Below are 22,520 nucleotides of genomic sequence, written 5' to 3'. Positions count from 1 at the left end.
CGTTATTTCTAGTCTTAGAACATAAAGAAAGAAGTTTCTTGCATCACCAACCTAGAAATGCTATATACTCAAGGGCAGGGATCCCCAATCCCTGGGCCATAATCCACTACCATGGCCCATTGTGTTGAATATGTTTGTGAGGGATAGACGCAGGAGCCATGGAATCAGAGAGTAGATGTTTATTGCGAGATGACAGCGATTCAAAACGTCCCTGCAACTGTCAGGGTATTTATGCTCGAGCCCAAAGCAACTGTCAAATGACCAGCCAATCAGAGAGCTGGTAACAGGGAACATTTGCATATATAACACTCCTTCCCCCCAGTTATTTGCTTTGTGTGTTATTTATTTGCATTTTTTTGTGTGTGTTGTCCATGTTCACATTTATAATTCACTCCTTCCCCCCAGTTATTTGCATATTCATCCTCTGCGCATGCTTGGCAAGACCTTAGGGAAGATTTTTCCGGTCAAGGAGGCTGGAGAGCGTACATGAAGTCCAAGCCTGTTGGTAACTTGAAATTGCGGTTTCTGCGGGGGGGGTTGCTGCGAGCAGGACTGGCGTTTTGGTTGTGTCGGAAGGTGATTTGAGAGCGGAGATGGCAATTTGGGAGCGTTTGAGAGCGGAGCTGGCCCTGGAGGCGGCAGCGTGGAAGTTCCTGGGCAGGCAGATGGCCTTGGCAAGCAGGCAGCCTTGTAATGCAAGTGGCCTTGGAAGGCAGGCAGCTTTGTAAGCGCAGGTGGACTTCTTAGGTAACAGTATCTGTTTATTGCAACAATACCGTTTGTAACAGTAGCAAACAGCAGACCGGATAGACTCTAAAGTTGTGTCCGGTAGATCTTCTCGGCAGAGAGGCAGGCAGTCAGGCAGCTTCAGCCACGGTTGAGCCAACGCGATTCGTAGCTCGTCCCTGAGCAGAGGCGACGTCTCCAGCCAAGGTTAAGCATAGGTTGCCCGTCCCTTTGACTGAAGGAGTCCGTGCCTGTGGATCTACTCAGGTTGGCTTGATCAGAGGCGAAACCTGAGGCGGTGGCAACTGCTGCTGCAGCTCTGACAGGTCTTCAAAGTATTTTCTGTTCGCGTTTACTTGGTTGCGTTGCGACTGTCTTATTGTTTAGTTTTATTCTTAGTCCAGGCTCTGCGGAATCGCGATCCCATCCTCGTCGCCAGTGTTGAATATGTTTGTGAGGGATAGACGCAGGAGCCATGGAATCAGAGAGTAGATGTTTATTGTGAGATGACAGCGATTCAAAACGTCCCTGCAACTGTCAGGGTATTTATACTCGAGCCCAAAGCAACTGTCAAATGACCAGCCAATCAGAGAGCTGGTAACAGGGAACATTTGCATATATAACACATTGGAACCAGGCTGTGTGAGCTGCTGACAGCCCAGTTTCAAAGCTCAACTTGTGGGACAGTTCCCCTCTTCCCCTGCCAGACCACCAAGCTGTAAAGTTTGAGGACCGCGGCTCTAACTATGGAAGCGCTCATATGAATCGTTCATATGAAACAATCAGATACTAGACTGGTATGCTTATGGCTGGTAATGATATCATCTAGAGCAGGGATGTCAAGCTCAATTTCATTGAGGGCTGCATCAGGGTTGTGTTTGACCTCAGGGGGCCAGGGGGTGGCATGGCCAGGATGGGAGTGACCAGGGGGTGGCCAGCTCAACATCACTTGTCAAGGCTGTTTTCGGCCACGACAGCCTCCTGCACTCTTCTGTCAGCGAAAAGAGAGGGGGGAAGCACAGCCTTTGAGCTTTGTTTTCACTGACAGAGGGTTGCAGGAGGTGGTTGCAGCCTCCCGTGCTCCATTTTTTTCTGGCAGAGGCACCATGGGCCGGTCCTTCACTGTTTCCTATGGGCCAGATCCAGACTCTCAGCTTTTGACACTGCTGATCTAGAGCATCAGTCCCCAACAGCTGTTAAGAATTGGGTCAGCAGGTCAGCAGCAGACAAGTGAGTGCAACCGAAATCATCCCTAAACTCCTCGTTCCCTGGAAAAATTGTCTTCCACAAAACTGGTCCCTGGTACCAAAAAGGTTGGAGACCAAGTTCTAGGGCACAAGTAGCCAACTTAGTGTTCTCTATAAATTAAAGTCTCCTACTCTTGTAAGACTGAAGTACTACAGTCAGTTATAGGTCATTGTCAACTAGTTATCTAGAATATCTGCAAATTCATTTGTCCTAGAGGACAGGAAGGGAAGACAACAAAAGAATTATAGTAGTGCAGATGATAAGAAGAATGGAATAGAAGAGTGTTTATTTCCTCAGGTTGTTTATCATACTTTGTCACATCTTATGACTCAGTGAATTAATTTAGACAATCTAAAGTAGCAATCAAAATAATAATTTTAAAATGCCAACAAAAAGGTAAATTTAAAGTGTGTGATGTGTATATGTACAATGCTATTTAAAATTAAGCAAACTTATTTAGCTTCAGTGGTATATTTTTAAATATGTAATAATTCTACTTGAAAAAAGTATAGGCAATATATTGCTTAAAATCATAACATTCACAAACACACTTCACATTATACACAATAACACACATACTGTCACTGTGTTATTAAAATTGTTTTCACATAAGCTACTGGCCCCATTTATTCTTTATGAAAATAATACAATCTCACTTTAAGCCTCAAGTGATTTTAGACATTTGTTTTCTTCAATAAATTAATAAACATTTAGGATTATCAATTCTTGACCTCTGAAGAGGTATCAGACAATTGTCAGGTTTAATGGAAATGGGATAAAGACTTGAGTAGACACCTCACTGGAGTAGAGAGCTATTGTGGTGTCTTGCTAATCTTCAGCTTCCACTCAACAAGCCATTATTCAAATACATAAACTGTTGTGTTATGATGAATATGTACTGTATCACCAGAGGTTTGCCTTTAGAAATGAAAACCTTTCCAAAAAAAATTATGAATTCATTTTCCAGGGAATGGATCTTAGCCAACAGTGTCCAAGCTAGTTTCCACTTGTAAAGCAGCATTTCCTTGTCTCTGTATCTGCAGAGATAGCCCACCAAAGGCTTTCAGGAATTCTCCTACCTTCTGCTCTCTTTCTATCATGTAGATTTTCAAACCAGAATGAACAGCCAAGCAGAGAATAGAAGAATCAGAGAGAAATATATTGGGTAACTCAGAAACAAACAAAAATTGTTCTTGCCATACATTTATGATCGTGAAGGGGGGGGGGGAAATTAAAGCAACTGGAAGGGAGGCGGTGGAAGGGAATGAGCCATATCAAAGGGTTTCTCCTTCCTTCACCTGAGGCTAGTTATAAACCTCCCTTTGAGTATCTGTTGAAGCTCCTTCTCTCATGGGCTTTGTGTGGGCAGGTACATTTCCATCATTATTCATATGCATGCGTTTTCTTCTGCAGCTATACGTACAGTGCGACAGCCTTTTCGTGAAAAAGTAAGCATTACCCAAAGCAATCTCAGAAAGTATACCAAATGGGTTGGTCTCATCGGTGACACGATTCCACCAAAATTTACCAGATCCAATGAAATCCTAAACCAAAGGGGTTGATTCCGGGAGATTCAGCTGTTGTTCTAATCAAACGCCAACCTTTCAAAGTGGGTGGGGTGAAGAAATTAGAATAGTATGCATGGTATTGAAGATGCCCTTGGGGTGAATAAAATCACTTCACAAATAAAGAACTCTCTCCTATAAAGGAGACAGACAACAAACCAGACTGTTATCTTTCATAATGGTGTGGAAAAAGGCAGTGCAGGTAGCCCTTGACTTACAACAGTTCATTTAGTGACCATTCAAACTTACAACAGCATTGAAAAAAGTGACTTAGGACCGTTTTTCATGCTTACGACCGTTTCAGCATCCCCATGGTCATGCGATCAAAATCCAGACGCTTGGCAACCAACTCATATTTATGATGGTTACAGTGTCCTGGGAGTCATGTGATCCCCTTTTGCAACCTTCTGACTAGCAAAGCCAATGGGGAAGCCAGATTCACTTAACAGCTGTGTCACTACCTTAAGAACTGCCGTGATTCACTTAGCAACTGTGGCAAGAAATGTCATAAAATGGGCAAAATTCACTTAACAAATGTTTCACATAGCAACACAAATTTGGACCTCAATTGTGGTCATAAATCAAGGACTACCTGTATATACAGTAGGCCTATTTACAGCAATTTTCTTAATCTTTCCTATGTAACAAACTTTCCTTACTTTCTTTGAATACTTCGATGAGGAAGCCACTAATAACTGTAAATGTGCATGCCAATAAAGATACTTTGCTTCAACTATCTCGAATTGTTTTGGTTTTTAAATTGAGTGGCCATTTTTTCCACCACTCAAGCATGGCAGACATTCTAGGAATGCTTGTGATTTTAGCAATACCAGAGACGTGCAGTCAGGGAAGGCAGGGGAGGCAGAGCTTCACCACTGTCATCATGAAAAGAAAAAAAAAATGTAAAAGGAAAAAGGCAAGAGCTGAGGTCAGGCTGAGCTAGTTGCTGCCATAGTCACCGTGGATGACTCTGCTTAGTGCTTAACTGTTTAAAAAAGCCTCTAAAAAAGTGCTCTCTACAGGAGGCGGCAGGAGAACGACATGCCTCATCTAGTCTGACTTTTTATGATCACTCGAACAGAGTTAAGGGTTAGAAGCCGAAAAATTCCTGACGTAGGTGAGGCACGTCGTTCTCCTGCCTCCTCCTGTAGAGGGTGCCTTTTTAGAGGCTTTTTTAAACAGTTAAGCACTAAGCAGAGTCATCCACGGTGCCTCTGGCAGCAACTAGCCCAGCCTGACCTCAGCTCTTGCCTTTTTCCTTTTACATTTTTTTTTCTTTTCATGATGGCAGGCAAGAGCAGAGTTGAAATCCTCTCTGAAACAGCTGGAAAAGGTATGTGTGGGTCGGAGGGAGGGGGAGGAATTCAAACTTCATCCTCCTGGTGCAACTTTGTTTGTTTGTGTGTGTGTGTGTGTGTGTGTGTGTGTTTGAGAGAGGGGGGAGGGAGGGAGGGAGGGAGGAAGGAGGGGAAGGGAGAAGAAAAAGAAAAAGAAAGAAGGAAACTTATTTAGCAAAGGAGAAAAACAAGTTCTTTATTTAAGGAAGCGGGCTATAGACAACAAGATGCAGTAGTCAGGTAAGCTTCCCTTTTGTTCACAGTAACTTATTTCATGATGTCTCTCCAACTGAGATCGTAAGAAAACTCCTATTCTTTTCTTGAGTTGAGTTTGAGTTGAGTTTATTATATTTCTATGCCGCCCTATTCCCCAGAGGGGACTCAGGGCAGCTCACAACCAAGTCAAGGGGGGGGGGTACAAATAAGAAAAAAAGAACACGAACAAAACAATACCACAATTTAAAACACTCAACAACCATACCGTTCGAGGGGGGGCAAAAACTCATTAGCCCCAGGCCTGCCGAAACAGCCAGCTTTTAAGGGCTTTGCGGAAGACCTGGAGGGTGGTGGGGGTCCGAATCTCCACGGGGAGCTCGTTCCAAAGGGCCGGAGCAGCCACAGAGAAGGCCCTCCTCCGGGTGGTCGCCAGTCGGCATTGGCCAGTAGATGGAATTCGGAGGAGGCCTAATCTGTGGGGTCTAATCGGTCTATTGGAGGTAATTGGCAGTAGGCGGTCTCTCAAGTACCCAGGTCCAATACCATGAAGGGCTTTATAAGTGATGACTAGTGCCTTGAAGCGTATCCGAAGACCAATAGGCAGCCAGTGCAGCTCGTGGAGGATAGGTGTAACGTGAGTGTACCGAGGTACACCCACATCGCTCGCACAGCTGCATTCTGGACAAACTGAAGTCTCCGAATGCTCTTCAAGGGCTGCCCCATGTAGAGCACGTTGCAGTAGTCCAGTCTTGAGGTCACAAGGGCACTAGTGACTGTTGTGAGGGCCTCCCGGTTCAAGTAGGGACGCAATTGGTGCACCAGGCGAACCTGGGCAAATGCCCCCCTGGTCACAGCCGACAAATGATGTTCAAAAGTCAGCTGTGGGTCCAGGAGGACTCCCAAATTGCGAACCCTGTCTGAGGGGCGTACTGTTTGACCCCCCAGCCTGAGAGATGGAATACTTGGCCAATTAGTGGGAGGGAAACACACCAGCCACTTGGCCTTATCCGAATTGAGTGCAAGCTTGTTAACCCCCATCCAGACCCTAACAGCCTCGAGGAACTGACACATCATGTCAACCGCTTCACTGAGTTGGCACAGGGCAGACAGATACAATTGCGTATCGTCCGCATACTGATGATATTTTGTCCCGTGCCCTCGAATGATCTCACCGCCATTCCCAGCATTGGTGCATTTCTCAGTTACATTTTTGATTTGATTTGATTTGATTTGTTTATTTATAGGCCGCCCTTTTCCCTGAGGGGACTCAGGGTGGCTTACAATCAAAAAAAGGAAGGGGAGTGTGGGACAATACGAAAAAAGAAATGTGCACAAAATAAATTAGACAATAAAACTCAACATTCACTCAGCATTCGGGAGGGGCGAAATAAAATTATCCCCAGGCCTGACGGGTTAGCCAGTTCTTGAGGGCTGTGCGGAAGGCCTGGACGGTGGTGAGGGTACGAATCTCCACGGGGAGATTGTTCCATAGTGTCGGAGCCGCAACAGAGAAGGCTCTCCTCCGAGTAGTCGCCAGTCGGCACTGACTGGCGGATGGAATACGGAGGAGGCCAACTCTATGCGATCTGATGGGACGCAGGGAGGTAATTGGCAGAAGGCGGTCTCTCAAATAACCAGATCCACTACCATGGAGCGCTTTATAGGTGGTGAGTAGGACCTTGAAGTGCACCCGGAGACCAACAGGTAGCCAGTGCAGCTCACGGAGGATCGGTGTTATGTGGGCGAACCGTGGTGCGCCCACGATCACTCGCGCGGCCGCATTCTGGACTAGCTGTAGTCTTCGGATGCTCTTCAAGGGCAGCCCCATGTAGAGCACATTACAGTATTCCAGCCTAGAGATCACAAGGGCTCGAGTGACTGTTGTGAGGGCCTCCCGATTCAGGTAGGGCCGCAACTGGCGCACCAGGCGAACCTGGGCAAATGCCCCCCTGGTCACAGCTGAGATATGGTGGTCAAAAGTTAGCTGTGAATCCAGGAGGACTCCCAAGTTGCGGGCCCTTTCTGAGGGGTTTAAATTTTGTCCCCCCAGCCTGAGTGATGGTATGGTGGTCAAATTTTTGGGAGGGAAACACAACAGCCACTCGGTCTTGTCTGGGTTGAGTATCAGCTTGTTTGCTCTCATCCAGTCTTTAACGGCTTCCAGTCCCCGGTTCATCACGTCCACCGCTTCATTGAGTTGGCACGGGGCGGACAGATACAACTGTGTATCGTCCGCATATTGGTGATATTTTATCCCGTGCCTTCGGATGATCTCGCCCAGCGGTTTCATGTAAATGTTAAATAGTAGGGGGGATAGGACCGACCCCTGCGGCACCCCATAAGTTAGGGGCCTCAGGGACGATCTCTGCCCCCCCACTAACACCGACTGCGACCTGTCCGAGAGATAGGAGGAGAACCACTGCAAGACAGTGCCGCCCACCCCTATCTCCCGCAGTCGTCGCAGAAGGATACCATGGTCGATGGTATCGAAAGCCGCTGAGAGGTCCAGGAGAACTAGGATGGAAGCATGGCCTCCATCCCTAGCTCTCCAGAGATCATCAGTCAATGCGACCAAAGCGGTTTCTGTGCTGTAACCGGGTCTGAAGCCAGACTGGAAGGGGTCAAGATAGTTAGCTTCCTCCAAGGTACGCTGAAGCTGGAGAGCCACCACCTTCTCAACAACCTTCCCTACAAAGGGGAGGTTGGAGACTGGACGATAGTTATTAAGAACAGCTGGATCCAGAGACGGCTTCTTCAGGAGGGGTCTTACCACCGCTGTCTTAAGCGCGGTGGGAAAGTACCCCTCCCGAAGAGATGCGGTAACAACCGCCTGGATCCAGCCTCGTGTCACCTCACTGCTGTTGGCAACCAGCCAGGAGGGACACGGGTCCAGTATGCAGGTGGAGGCACTCATAGCTCGCATAGCCTTGTCCACATCCCCAGAGGCAACTTCCTGAAACTCAACCCAGAGATGGTTTGCCAAGTTTTCTCCTTGTGTCTCGGCTGGATCTACTGGGGTGGAGTCTAGGTCCGCTCGAAACCGGGCAACTTTGTCCGCCAAGAACTGGACATACTCCTCAGCCTTACCCTGTAAGGAGTCCCCCGTCTCCCTCCTATTTAGGAGGGAGCGGGTTATCCTAAACAGGGCGGCTGGGCGGGACTCGGCGGACGCTACCAAGGAGGCAATGTATGTTCTTTTTGTTGTTCTTAAGGTACGAATATACTCCTTGGTGCATGCTGTCAAAAGTGCCCGTTTCGACTCGGACCTATCGGACCTCCACGAGTGCTCTAGGCGTCTCCTCCGGCGCTTTACCTCCCGGAGCTCCTCAGTGAACCAAGGAGGCCTCCGGGGGCCGCTGACCCGGAGGGGCCGTAGCGGCGCAATCCGGTCTAGAGACTCCGAAGCTGCCGAGTGCCAGGCAGCGACGAGGGTCTCCGCCGAACTGTGGGCGAGGGTATCAGGAATAACCCCAAGCTCCGTCTGGAACCTAACAGGATCCATCAGTCGCTTGGGGCGGAACCAGCTGGTCGGTTCCTCCTCCCTACGGTGGGGGTTTGGCCTCCGGAAGTCTAGCCTCAGTAGGTAGTGGTCTGACCACGACAGGGGTATGATCTCATTACCCCTCAGACCAAGATCGTAACTCCACTGCTCCGAGAGGAATACGAGGTCAAGCGTGTGACCCGCTGAGTGAGTTGGGCCTCGAATTACTTGAGTCAAGCCCATGGCTGTCATGGAAGCCATGAACTCCTGCGCTCCATCAGAGTGTTCACCGAGCGAAGGCAAGTTAAAGTCCCCCAGAACTATAAGTCTAGGGAACTCAACCGCTAGCTCGGCTACTGACTCGAGGAGCGAGGGGAGGGCTGCTGCAACGTAGTTGGGAGGCAGGTACGTAAGCAGCAAACCCACTTGACCCTTGAGGTCCAGCTTCACTAGCAGGGACTCACACCCGACAAGCTCCGGAGCAGGGATCCTACGAGGTACTAAAGACTCCCGGACTACAATAGCCACACCGCCACCCCTTCCCTGGGCTCTCGGCTGGTGTAGCACCTGAAATCCGGCTGGGCACATCTCGACGAGGGGGACTCCTCCCTCAGGGCCCAGCCATGTTTCAGTAATACATGCCAGGTCTGCGCCCTCATCAGTTATCAAGTCCCGGATGAGGGGGGCCTTATGAACAACAGACCTGGCATTTAGCGACAGCAGCCTGAGACCAGGGTCCTGAACACCCGCGCCATCTGACCTTGGAGTGGGACTCCTAGGGCCGGAAGGAGGGATCTCTATGACACAGCGAGCCCTCCTTCCCCGATGATGGCCTGCCCTAAAGTCCCCGCCATATCTGCCTCTCCCTGTCATGACCGCAATGCTCCGACCCTCTCCCGTGGGCGTAGTCCCCCCAACCACCCCAATGGCCCCCACTTTCCCCGGCAGGTCCTCCGAATCAGACATACTCATTCACTCACCCAAGCAGTCCCCACATAAAAGTTAAAACATATAAAGTACAATGGTAACAAATAGTAAAAGTGGGACATTCACTCAATCACATACAATCTCATGCACTCATCATACCGATTTAAAAATTGCGCAAGAGAGGGGAAACTTAATATTTTGAACTTCTCCTCTGTAGAGTCCAGCAACAGGGGGCAGAGCCCCAGAGTTAAAAAGTTTGAAATAGTTCGAGGATTAATGTCAGTTGGGAGAAGGTGCCAAGCAGGCCCCCTGCCCATGTCCTATTCGTCCCCTGCCTTCTTCTTTCTGCAAAGTTCAAGTGCAGGATGGTATACAGGAAAATGGCTGGGAGTCTCAGCAAGGCTGGAGGTGGATTCAAATATCCCAGCTTGTTCCAGAATGTTGGTCTTAAGGGTAAAGGTGGGGGTAAAGCCGATCGAAAGGCAAGGACAGTCAAGCGTCTAAAATGGGGGCTCCTAAAGCAGTCACGGATAGCAGCGGCAACAGCAACATGAGCCGAAAAACAGGCCATGATAGTCAGAAGTTCAAGAGATGAGATGGAAGAGGGGGTGCGTTTGGTCGGCAACAGTAACAGCAGCGAGCCTAACCTTTCGGCCCACGGCGTCTCAGGAACAAACTCAACCAACTCACCAACCACCCTGAGGACAGCTCACCCAGCGTCTCAGCAAGATGAATAAAATAGGACCATAACACTCTGGGTCCAAAGCTGAGCGCTGCATCCACGATGGAGGGTGGAAAGGGGGGGGGCGTCCAGTTCAAAGGCCCAGCGACGCCACGCAGAACAAAGGCAGGACCGCGGCAATCTACCACAAGCTAATACAGCGCTGGAACTGCCATCCGCTAGAAACCGCCGTCCACAAGAGGAGGGAGGGGAGGCTTCACGTTCCAGCGGCTCCGTTGTTTCGCTCCGTTGTTTCGCACAGAAAGGCAAGCTGCGGCGGTCCGTCAGCTGGAAGCCGCCGCCCACGCCGTCTGTAGGGGGGGGGAGTCCGCCTGCCGGCTTCTCAGCACCGCCCAATACCGCGTCGCCCAAAGCCGTCCGGACAGCGTTTTTCCAGGTGCTCGTTTTTCCAGCACCCTCTCAGGATCCTCATACCCAGGCTTTGCCCTTCAGTAGTCTGGCTACAGAAGAGGGTCGATTTTTTCAAGGTTTCCTTTCTCCTCAAACCCCGAGCGAAAAGCTCAGGAAGCCATCTTCCTCGCACATGCGCATGATCTATCATCTTGCTATCTCTAGTAGTCGCCCTAAGAAGAATAATTTGAGCCTTCCATTTGTGTCTTGAGAACTCTGAGCTGATTTGGACTAATTAATTTTGTTGATTTTCTATGATATTTCCCAGAAAATTCTCCAATACCAAAATTTCAAAGCGTTAATATTCTTGATTTCATTTTTTTTCAAAGTCTAACTTTAATTTCCTTACTGTTGCAGGGAAAACCACTGCCTGCCCAATTCTTCTTTGTGGGCATAAAAATGTCACAATAAATATCTTTACCAACTTAACTCTACAGGTTATTTTTATTTTACTGCTATTCTATCAAGTACACCAGTAGTCTGCAGGGTATTTCTTGACTATTAGTTACTTTACTGTTGATACCATGTAAAGGTTTAATTCATGTAGATGATCCTAAACATTATTTTACTGGAATGTAAAATTAAAGATATTACACAATTTTTCACTAGTTCTTTTAGGTCTCCTTTTTTCAGTATTAGTATATTTGTTTTCAGTATTGGTAGTTCTCATTTAGCAATCACAACTGGGACTGGCGACTAGGTCATTAAGCAAAATTGCTAAGTGAAACTATAACTATACAAATTACTTCAGGGTTTTTTTGCTTTACAGACCTGCAAGTCATTAATGTGAGGATAGGTCAAAAAAGTTACTTTTTCATCATTGTAAGGAAAATAACCTACATATTGAACAGCTATGGTGAAACAGTTAACAAATGTTTTGCTTAACAACATAAATGGGCTCCATTATACTCATAAGACGAGGACTACCTGTATTCATTCATATATTATTTGAAACCACACCTGAAGCTAACTATTAACTTTCATTTCTTGTACCTGATCATCAGTTTCAGATGTTTACAACTTCTTTAAAAGTATGACCTATTATAGGGGTGTCACACTCAAGGCCCAGGGGCCAGATCTAAACAACCCATGTGCCAGATCTGGTCCCCGGGCCTTGAGTGTGACACCCCTATGATAGGTCATTCTTTTAAAGAAGTTGTCAACATCTGAAACTGTTTGATGATGAGCAATGTTCCCTCTAAGCTACGCTGGTGCGCAGCCACACAGGTGGCAAGAAAACACATCACAGCAGTTTCCAACTGCTGCACAGTGATCTTTAGCATGATAGACTTTAGTCTGCAGGCGGCTAGGAGGCTTCTGTCAGCTGGGCCGGGATATTATAGCGGCTGGACACACCCAAAGGAGGGCGGGCCAACAGAAACATGGCCACGTAGGGTTATGATTGGGCTCCCTCTGCCAGCGCATGGCTGATTGACAGGGAGGCCGCTCCCTCCTGGATCAAAGTTACTGAGGGGGGTAACGGCGGCAGCAGCAGTAGTGGCAACAGCCAACCCTCCATGGGACGTGCAGAGAATGCTTCTGTCACGGTTTGTCGGCTAAGCCCCCTTGGCTGGGCTCCCCGCCGTTGGCTCCGCTTCCGAGATGCGGGTGTGCAGGAGGTTCTTGGCAATGTAAAGCAAGTGGAAACCCATGCCGGGTGTGCACATGTTGTCTGAATCCAGCCTCTGCGTTCGGAGCATTGGTGCTAGAAGGGGTTTTTTTTGCAGGAAGGAGGAGTCGAGCTGGTGCTCCACGGATTTTATTTGATTTTATTGCTCAAAAAGAAAAAGAAAATAAAGGCTTCTTTGTCCACCCAGAGCGGAAAGTCAAAATCCAGAAAATTAACCTTGTTTAGAAAAGTTTTGCGATGATAGAAAAAAAAATTGTTTTCCAGTGAAAGTGTTTTCCCTACTTTTCTTTGTTTGCTTTTTTTAACCTCTATTCCTTCTCTTCTCTTCTCTCTTCTCTTTCTTCCTTTTTTCTTTCTTCCTTTTTCTTTCCTTCCTTCCTTCCTTATTTCTTTCTTTCTTTCCTTTCTTTTTTCTGCCGCTTTTTCTTATCCTCCCTCCCCTCCCCTTTTTTTCTCCTTCTTTCTCCTCTTTAATTTTTTTGTCTCTCTGTCTCTGTCTCTCTCCCTCTCTCTCCCAGTCCCTTCCTTCCTCACCTTCCCTCCTCTCCCCTCTTTGTTTGTTTCTTTATGTGCCCCAATTGCTAATCTACATCAATTGGTAATTTATTCATAACTTGCTAATATCACTGCAGACTATTGGATAGTAAGGGGGGGAAGTACAAAGCATATAAAGTAATTCATAGTATTATGAATTACTTTATATTAGATATTATGAATTGCATAATATCACTGCAGACTATTGGATAGTAAGGGGGGAAAGTACAAAGCATATAAAGTAATTCATAGTATGGAAAATGTGGATAGAGGGAAGTTTTGATCCTTTTCCCATAGAGAGTCATCCATTGAACTTGAATACAAGTAGTCCTCAACTCACAACAGTTCACTTAATGACTGAAGTTACATCAGCACTGAAAAAAGTGACTTACGGCTGTTCTTCACACTTATGATCATTACAGCATTCCCACGGCCACATGATCAAAATTTGGATCTTTGGCAACTGCCTCATATTTATGATGGTTGCAGTGTCCTGGGGTCACCTTTTGCAACCTTCTGCCAAGCAGTGTCAGTAGGAACGTCAGATTGACTTAACAACCAGGTTAGTGATTTAACCGCAGTGATTCACTTAACTGTATGTAGCAAGAAAGGTTGTAAAATGGGGAAAAACTCACTTAACAAATGTCTCACTTAGCAATAGAAACTTTGGGCTCAGTTATGGTCGTAGATTGAGGACTACCTGTATAGGGAGATTTCTTTACTTAATGGATATTTACATGGTAGAATTGAGTTTCAAATAACACTGATTTCATTGTTGTCTTGGGTGACATCTGTGAAAAAATTTCAGGTGCTCAGGCATGAAAATGTGCTGCTCAACACTATACTTTTCCGCCCACGCTGAAAAAAAATAGGGGGAACATTGATGATCAGGTACAAGAAATGAAAGTTAATAGTTTGCTTCAGGTGTGGTTTCAAATAATATATGAATGAATACAGGTAGTCCCTGACTTATATGAGTATATTTGAGCCCATTTATGTTGCTAAGCAAAACATTTGTTAACTGTGTCACCGTAGCTGTTCAATATGTAGGTTATTTTCCTTACAAATTTTCATTGACAATGGGCATAATATTTACATGTAGTCCTCAACTTAGGACCACAATTGAGCCCAAAATTTAAGTTGCTAAGCGAGACAGTTGTAAAGTACGTTTTGCCCCATTTTACTACCTTTCTTGCCATCATTGTTAAGTGAATCACTGCAGCTGTTAAGTTAGGAACATGGTTGCTAAGTGAACCTGGCTTCCCCATTGACTTTGCTTGTAAGAAAGTCATAAAAGGTGATCACATGACTCTGGGACACTGTAATTCTCATAAATATGAGTCACTTGCCAAGTATCCAAATTTTGATCACATGACCATGCGAATGTTACAACAGTCGAAAGTGTGAAAAATGGTCATACGTCCCTTTTGTCAGTGACGTTGTAACTTTGAACAATCACTAACAGTTGTAAATCGAGGATTACCTGTACTCTCTATGTTTAAGGATACATTTACTTCCTAAGGCAAGTATTATTACATAAAAATACAAGATCACTGTATCAACTGATTTTGAAAATCAACTGATTTTGAAAATTATGCTAAGCCTAATTTTTATTTCGCTACAGTTCACTGATAGTTTGCAAACCACATTTTAATACTCACTACTATATTTTTGAAACTTGTATTAGCAAGGAAAAAAATGTACTTGGACAATACTGGTTTATTAACCAAACATAATTCAGAAATTGATTATATGAGTACCAAACATGTACATTAGATCTTAATTCCACGTAGATCCTGCATTTATTAGTATACAGAGTAGAAACAAAGACTTATTCTTTTCTCCAAATTGCAAGCTCCTTACATTTCCTAGTATTTATCTTCTTACACCAAGATGCTTTCAAAATGAGGGGTTGGATTATTGCTTAGAAGAGAAAAAATCTAATACTCAAATATTATAAGTACCAGTTTTTATCCCCATTTTAACAGCATGTCTAACTATGCTTTATACATACTTGTACATTTATTTTTTCGTATAAAAATTACGCTAAAACAAATGACCAAGTATCAACCAAGACAAATGTTTTGTACTTGTATTACGACTATATATATATTCGTAATACAAATGTGTATGTGTGTGTGTGTGTGTATATATATATATATATATATATATATATATATATATATATATATATATATATATATATATATATATATATATATATATATATATATATATATATATATATATATAGTAAAAAACTTATATATATATATATATATATATATATATATATATATATATATATATATATATATATATATATATATATATATGTTTTTTACAACCCCTGGTAAGCCCCAATTATGGGAGGAAGCTAACTGCTTCCATCATCTGTCCTTCGGCTCGTCACAAGAGTCCATCACGACAGAAACCCAATATTTTTACTGTTGCCTTTGTTATATTTGTGTTTTGTTCTTTTTTATTTATCAGCACAAATAAAAAAACACACATATATATATGTGTGTGTGTGTGTGTGTGTTTGTGTGTGTGTATGTATGTATGTATGTGTATATATATATATTCAAAGGCAAAAAAATGTTTAGAAAGTAAGGATGTAAAAACATAGCACATGATTGCAATTTCTTACAGCAATACAATTGCTACACAATCACAGGGAAAAACATATATAGTATACCGTAGTTTAGGGAGCTATAGACAAGTTCTATATTCACGCCCAATACATACAAAGCATTTGCCTTTAAATTTGGTACAACCCAACCTAGTTGTTAATCTCAGATACTCCAAAATAACACCATCTTCAAGAAATCATGTTGCTAATATTATATACTAGTTTTTGTACATATACAATTATAGCTGTAATGAACAAATATTATACCTCTTTCAGCTCTCACAGCTGAATTAATCATTTATAAATCCATTTCACCAAGGACTTACGGTGGTCTTCTATCTAATGTTGAGAAAATGTAAGTCTTCTCCTCAATACTTTCAACTACTTTCCTAGTGCTAAAACTATTCATATGATACACTACATTACTTTATAAGCAAGCATGAAGCAATTATTCACCTACTTTATTCTAATTCAAAAGTTTTCACTCTTTAGATTATGATCATGTTTTAAATCAAATATGCAATAGGAGTTGCATTTAAAATTTTACTACAAATATTTATAGTAACAGTGTAGCAGTAGAATCCCCTTTAGAGTGAATTACAGCATACCAGATAAAGATGCATTGTAGAATTCCTTCCATATACATAGGTTACTAGACATTAATAGATTAGCACAAAATAAGATCATAGAAATACTTGAACATACATTCCTGAAATCCATATTTATAAGAACTCTAGTCAGATTTGAATTAATGAAGTTATGAACAAATAGCTTCTCTGTTATAAGTTCTTCTATTCCAGATAGTAATGTTTAGTATTAGAATGTAATGCTTTACATTTAATACACTTTTGTTAACACTGGTAGGCAAATATTTTTTCCTTGACAGAAGAAATGCTCTTTCAGATTGTTTTTGAGTAGGCAAAGTTTGATAATTCTATTTAAACCGAGAAAACATTTTGTTCTGTGTACATACTGGTTTGTTTATATCTGATATCTCAGAATGCCCTCAGAAGGAACATTTATAGCTCAGTTTCAGCTAAAACAAATGTGCTGACTTAAAAGTACACAATTGTAACTGCACGTTACCAAACTGCAAAGTGACCTCAAATAATTAATGCAGACAGAATAAAATTCTATACCCAGAAAAAGAAATTACTAATTTATGAAGCAAGACACTAAAGTTATCACATCAGCATGAACTTCCTCCAATGTGACACCAGATTCCATTGATCTGTTATCCATTTTAAGCTGGATAAAAATGTGGGAAGGACTAAAGTAATGGAAAACAAAACAAATATGCTTTTCATTTGAAATACTAAACATTCATTTTTTTCACTGAGAAATCTAATGAAGTTGCAGCTCTTAAAGAAAATTCAAACATATTGTAGGTTTAGTGGTCAAACTTCTGAAAATATTAACAGCCATAAAACCAAACAAGCTGACTTAAATAATCATTTTGATATCCATTACAACAAAATACATAAGAACGGGATTCCTTTAGGTCCAATTGTGACTCTACCTCAAACACCGATATACAATCTAGCAGAAACCCTTCAAAGGAAACTCAGACAGTTGGTCAATGACTCAACCACTCAATAAACTCCCCAGAACAATTTCTCCAATGTATCAAACATACCAAGATCAACAAAGAAGAAATCATGGTCTCATTCGATATCACCACTCTCTTCACCATGATTGCCTAGCTAAATAAACCATACACCACCTACTCACTCATATATGATGGCACTACAGAACACTCCATGTTCACAGAAATCATCATGAAACTCCTGTATCTATGCCCCAACACATGTTCAATGAGAAAATCTGCAAGGATGTAAAGGTACCCTAATGGGATCACCCATATCAGACCTAATAACAAAAGTGGTCATGGAAAGACCCAAATCCATATTTCTACCAACCATCCAACCAAAATTCTGGACATGCTATTTTGATGACACCTTCATCATCATCAAATGCTCCCAAATTGAAGAAACACATCACCTACTCAATAAGATTCCCTGGGATCAAATTCACACATGAAGAAGAAACAGACCACAGACTTCCATTTGTTGACATCAACATAAGGAGGCTAGACCACGGAAAATTGGAAACCTGCATTTACCACAAACCCATGTATATGGACCAGATCCTCAGCTTTGCAAGCAATCACTCCACCGCACACAAAAGAAGCTATGTCCCGACACTATTCAGAAGGGCCAGAACATAATGCACCACCACAACACTAAGAAAAGCAGAAAAAAAATGGCTGGCTGCTGGACATCTTTCTCTGTAATGACTATCTCAAAAACTTCATATTCTGACACACAGCACCTAAACCACAACACACCAACAGCCAACCACCACCCAAAAATCCTACTGTACCCAAAAGGAGTATCGGAAATGACAGCCAGAATCCCCCAACCCCTAAGAATAGCAATAGTCTAGAAACCCTCAGCCACACTCTGCCAGGAATTATCCAGAACCAAAGATACAGAAGTATGAAAGAAACAATATAATCTACAAAATCAACTGTAACCAGTGCAACCAATTCTACTGTACGTTGGACAAACATGTCAATTAAAAACCAGGATCTACAAATACCGGCTGGCAATCAAATGGCAAATCCTTAATCTCTTCCCACACTGACACCAAACAGCACCAGTTTGACTGGAGCAACCCAAAAAACATCAGCCACACTACCACCTGTCACACTTGTGAGTTGATCTAAACCTGGCATTCCACAAGCAATTCCATCAACAGTCATATTAACCTACAACTATGAACCCCTCAGATCCAAAGTAACCACACAGCCAACCAGAGATAGCACTGACCCTCAAACAACCCATGCAATCCTCTCACCAGCAATTCACCTCCCAATGACCCCAACCTAATATAACCTCCCTATCATAAGATCCTCACTTGACACACACCTATATCTGAACAGAAGAACACTGCCATCCCCTAAACTCCACTGAAGATGTTACCTAGCCTGGTAATGAAACGTTTGGAAATCAACCCACAAGCTCGGAGAACAAACTTTCACTCCTATCCTACACCCGAGGTACAGATATTCACCACTATTGCAAATATCCATTACTGCACTCAGGATATTTGCTGTAAAAATATATAGCCCTGGTATTTGTTTACACATCATATTTATTAGTCCACATTAGAAAAAGACAATATCTAGCTCAAAGGAACAATTCAGCCCATCCAACCTCTCATCCCTAAATTGGGGAAAAACCTCCATTGTGGGCCTAGCCTTTGTTCTCCCCTTAAGAAGACTCTACGTTGTTTTATAGGCATTTAGAGAAGTAGCAAGTTCAAATGTACAAAGAGCATGTCCAGGCATATTACATTCAACAGATCTGTCAATTACAAAGTCAGTCATTAATCCACATCACTCAAATCTTCCAAGATTACTGCAGCATGAGTATGTAGTATGTTTTTGACACTGTCTTGATTCAGTGAACACACCAAGCTATAAACGATTGGCTTGGTTTTGGTGAAACTAGCCTTTTTTGGTTGTAACCTATGTCTAATGCAGGCATGTCAAACTGGCAGCCAGTAGGCCAGATGTGTCATATGCAAGTCGCACCCACCCCAGCTTCACAAAGGCAAAAAGTCATGATACATCATGTAATGAGATTGAATTTGACACCCATGGTCTAATGCAGTGAGGGAGAACCATTTTCTAAGGGTGTGCCAAAATTGTGTGTGTGCATGCTATTGCGTGCATGTGCGTGCCCACACCCACAATTCAATGTGCTCCACCCACCTGTGCAGGTGCGCACGATCCCCCCATTCATGTGCGCATGACTCCCTGGAGGGGGGGGGGGTTCGCCCTTCCCAGGTTCTGGAAGCTTTCCTGAAGCCTGGGGAGGGCAAAAACGGCCTTCCCCAGCCCCCCAGGGGGCCTATGGAAGCCAGAAACATATGGTTTCTGAACTTCCAATTGGCCCGTTAGGTCTGTTTTTTTGCCCTCCCCAGGTTCTGGAGGCAATCCTGAAGCCTGGAGAGGGCTAAAACGGATTCTCCTGGCGCTCCAGAAAGCTGAAAATCAGCTGGCCAGCACACACACACACACACGCCAGAGCAGACAGTGTGTGTGCTGGCAAATATGGCTCTGCATGCCACCTGTGGCACGCATGCCCTAGGTTCGCCATCACGGGACTAATGTGTCATGCAAACCAAGGTTATGGTTTATCCAATAGCTATGGCGAAACACAATGTATAAACAGGTATAAATTCTAAAAAGCAAGGTTAATTTTTGTTCAAATTCTAGGGAAAGCTGTTTGTAAGTTGATCAATAAACACAATTCAATCTGAAGTGTCTAAATTGAAGACACTGTACTAGAAGATTCCCATTTTCTGCTGTTTAAGAAATAGGCATTAATGTTTAGTGTTTAGTGTGGAATCAGGTCCTAGCATTTGATAAGAGGTTTCATGAGTCACACGTAGTTTTATATTGGGAAAATTTGGCCAACGTTAACGGATTTCAAAAAGCTAAGTGATGAGAGCTCTGACTGGTAACTCCATAGGAGGTGATAAAGAAATTCCAGGCTACAAATGGGAAATCTGTAATCAGGAGAAAGAAATGGCAAAGTAGACACACACTGTGGGGAAAATTGAAACCCACTATCCTCAGGACACTTAAAATAAAAACCACAGTTTTTCATAGCAAATATGTCAGTTGTGCCAACAACCAAAAGACACAGTTTTCAGTTATGCAAAAAAAAGAAAAGAAAACCAACTAATTGTTTTTCTACAGCCATAACAAGGCATTTAAGGCTTGACACTTCCTGTTTATAGCCATCAGAATATATCCTATGAAAAACCATAACTCTGAAGCATCTGATAAATGAATCCTCTCTAAATCAATTCACAGACCTAATTCCACAGGGGGAGAAGGTAATTTCAATCAGAATGAAAATATACATAACTGCATGTTGATGATTTACATTGTAATCAGCCCATCTTCACAACAGTGGACCACCTTAAGTCTAGTAGGTTGCATGCTCCCCATGTGATCATGATTTTTATTTTTTATCAGGATTGAGCCTTAAATTCTCTCGCCCTACCTTCTCAGTCTTTCTCTACAATGGGGAGGCAGAAAACACCTCAAAGTGTATTTTAAGCCTGCAAGCATTACGGCAGTTCATCTTCTAAGCAGTGCTTGTTTGTTTGCATTTAAAAGATGTCCACACCTCAATTTCAGGTCCGTTGGCCAATATCATCCACCTCTCAGGACTCTCTGGAGCCTCACTCCACAGAAAGTATCTAAACCTTCACTGGAGTCTTGTATTTATGCCTTACGCTGACTTTATGTGGAATTTACCACTTCCTCCCTGGAAGGTAGCCCTGGAAATGCCTGAGACAAGCCCGCTTTTCCTTGCAAAAAGCCTTCTAGGAAGCATTATCCCGTTTCCCGAGGAGCCTGGGCGCCCAAGAAACGCCTCCGAAGCGCCGACCCCAAAGCGCCTCCAAGCGTGGAAGGAAAGGACTCGCCCCTCCGGCCGTCGCGGGGACCACCGTCCGCACCCCGATATCTAAGCGGAGCGGCCGCGACCGCGACCGCCGCCTTCCCCCCTCTCCCTATTCAACAAGCTCCACCTGAGGTGGAAGATGACAACCGCTCTCCGCGGACTCCGAGCCAGCCCGGAGAGGCGGAGAAGCGATTCCCAGAGCCCCATTTGTGGTCGGTTTCAAGGGTAATTAAGGAGAAACGCCCCGTACAAACACACAGCCCACTCAGGCAATTAGGAAGAGGCTCACCCGACCGTCAACACGCGGCAGGGATCCCGCCCTTGGCAGCTTCTTCCCGGCGCCCCGAAGGAGCCAGGCAGGGCAGCCGCGGCCGGCGGTGGCTTTCTCTTGCCCTCCCTCCCTCCCTCAGTCAAGCCAGGTCATTCTCTCCCCCCCCCCCTCGGCCGGTCGCCACGACGCCCGTCATCGCTGGCCTCGGGTAGCCACCGCCAGGCGGAAGAAGCCAGCCTGGATCCTCCCGTTCTTTTCGGGGTGTCGGGGGGACACAGCCGCCCCGCAGCCCTTTCCCTGCGCCGCCCCTCCAAACCCTGATTTCTCCCACCTCCTCGTCCTGCTCCTCCAGCGAGGCATCCGTCTCGGGACGCGGGCGGGCGCCCCCGCAGCCATCTAGACCTCCCGGACTACCCGAGTCGTCCTCCTCTTCCTCGCTCTCCCGCCGGCCGTCCACGCACCCTTCCTTTTCCACCTCGCCTCCTTCCTTCCCGGCGCGAGGGGCCACGGAGGGCAACGTCGCGGGGCCGCCCGGCGCTTCCCCTCCTGGCCGCTGCGGCTCGGAGGTACCGTCGCGTCTGTGGGGATCCGCCCGCTGGAAAGCGCCCCGGCTGGCTGGAGGGGTGGCCGAGCTGGCTTCGCCTTCTTCGGAAAGAGTTTGGGAGTCAGACGACGAGGGGGACGAGCCGGAGCTGGAGGAAGAAGAAGAAGAAGAAGAGGGCGAGAGTCGTTGGCCTCCCTCATCTCTCCGCTCAACCTCCTCCTTTGCCGCCGCTGCCGCCGCGGAAACTTTCTTGCCCATCGCCGCCCCTCTAAGTGCGGAGGGAAGACCGCCGCCACCGCCTTGGGTGGGTCGGAGGAGAAAGTCAGCCGGCCGCCTCCGCCGGCGGCATCAACACCGGAGGCATCCTCCGCCGGAAAGGGAAAAACGCCAGCCGAACCGCTGCCGCCGTGGCCCGCTAGACCGGCACCTCGCCCGGTGGCAGCAACATCCCACCTCGGCTGCCTTCGCCGACGCCAGCGGCTGGGAAACTCTGCGCGGGCTGCAGGGGAGCTCTCGGCGCGCAAGCCGCTCCTCAGGCAGCCCGGGAGGCGTCTCTTGCCTTCCGCGGACCCGCCTCCTGGCAATAAGCGAGGTGGATGGGCTGTCCAGGCAGCCAATGGCGAGGGCGGCGGCAATGATGGGCGGACCTGCTAAAGGGGAGGGGGGAGTAATCCTGAGCCGGGTGAGCGGGAAGCAGCAGGTAACACGGGAGCACGAAAGCGGTAGTAGGCGCAGCAGTCGCCGGCAAAGGGAGAACGGGCGCCCTGAAGTCGGAGAACGCCCCTGTTGGA

General features: G+C 45.4%; 1 protein-coding gene across 4 annotated transcripts in view; it reads right to left on the bottom strand.

Annotated features, from left to right (window-relative positions):
* The window catches only part of MAST4 (microtubule associated serine/threonine kinase family member 4), a 216,035-nt gene extending 193,890 nt beyond the window's left edge, over positions 1-22,145 (bottom strand). For 3 of the 4 annotated variants that reach the window (XM_087715577.1, XM_087715579.1, XM_087715580.1), the window contains exon 1: positions 21,517-22,144. In XM_087715577.1, the coding sequence (XP_087571703.1) occupies positions 21,517-21,987 (471 nt within the window). In that variant the 5' untranslated portion in view covers positions 21,988-22,144. Of the gene's footprint in view, positions 1-21,516 lie in introns of all 4 variants that reach the window. The other variant, XM_087715576.1, reaches the window with a different exon arrangement.
* Between the last annotated feature and the right edge of the window lie 375 nt (positions 22,146-22,520).

The sequence above is a fragment of the Thamnophis sirtalis genome, unplaced genomic scaffold (assembly GCF_051295495.1).
Source record: "Thamnophis sirtalis isolate CommonGarterSnake01/CBP01778 unplaced genomic scaffold, rThaSir2_p1.2 scaffold_5, whole genome shotgun sequence".
Classification (NCBI taxonomy): Eukaryota; Metazoa; Chordata; class Lepidosauria; order Squamata; family Natricidae; genus Thamnophis; species Thamnophis sirtalis.
Note: the sequence above shows the minus strand (reverse complement) of the source record. Positions and strands in the feature narration are given on the sequence as shown.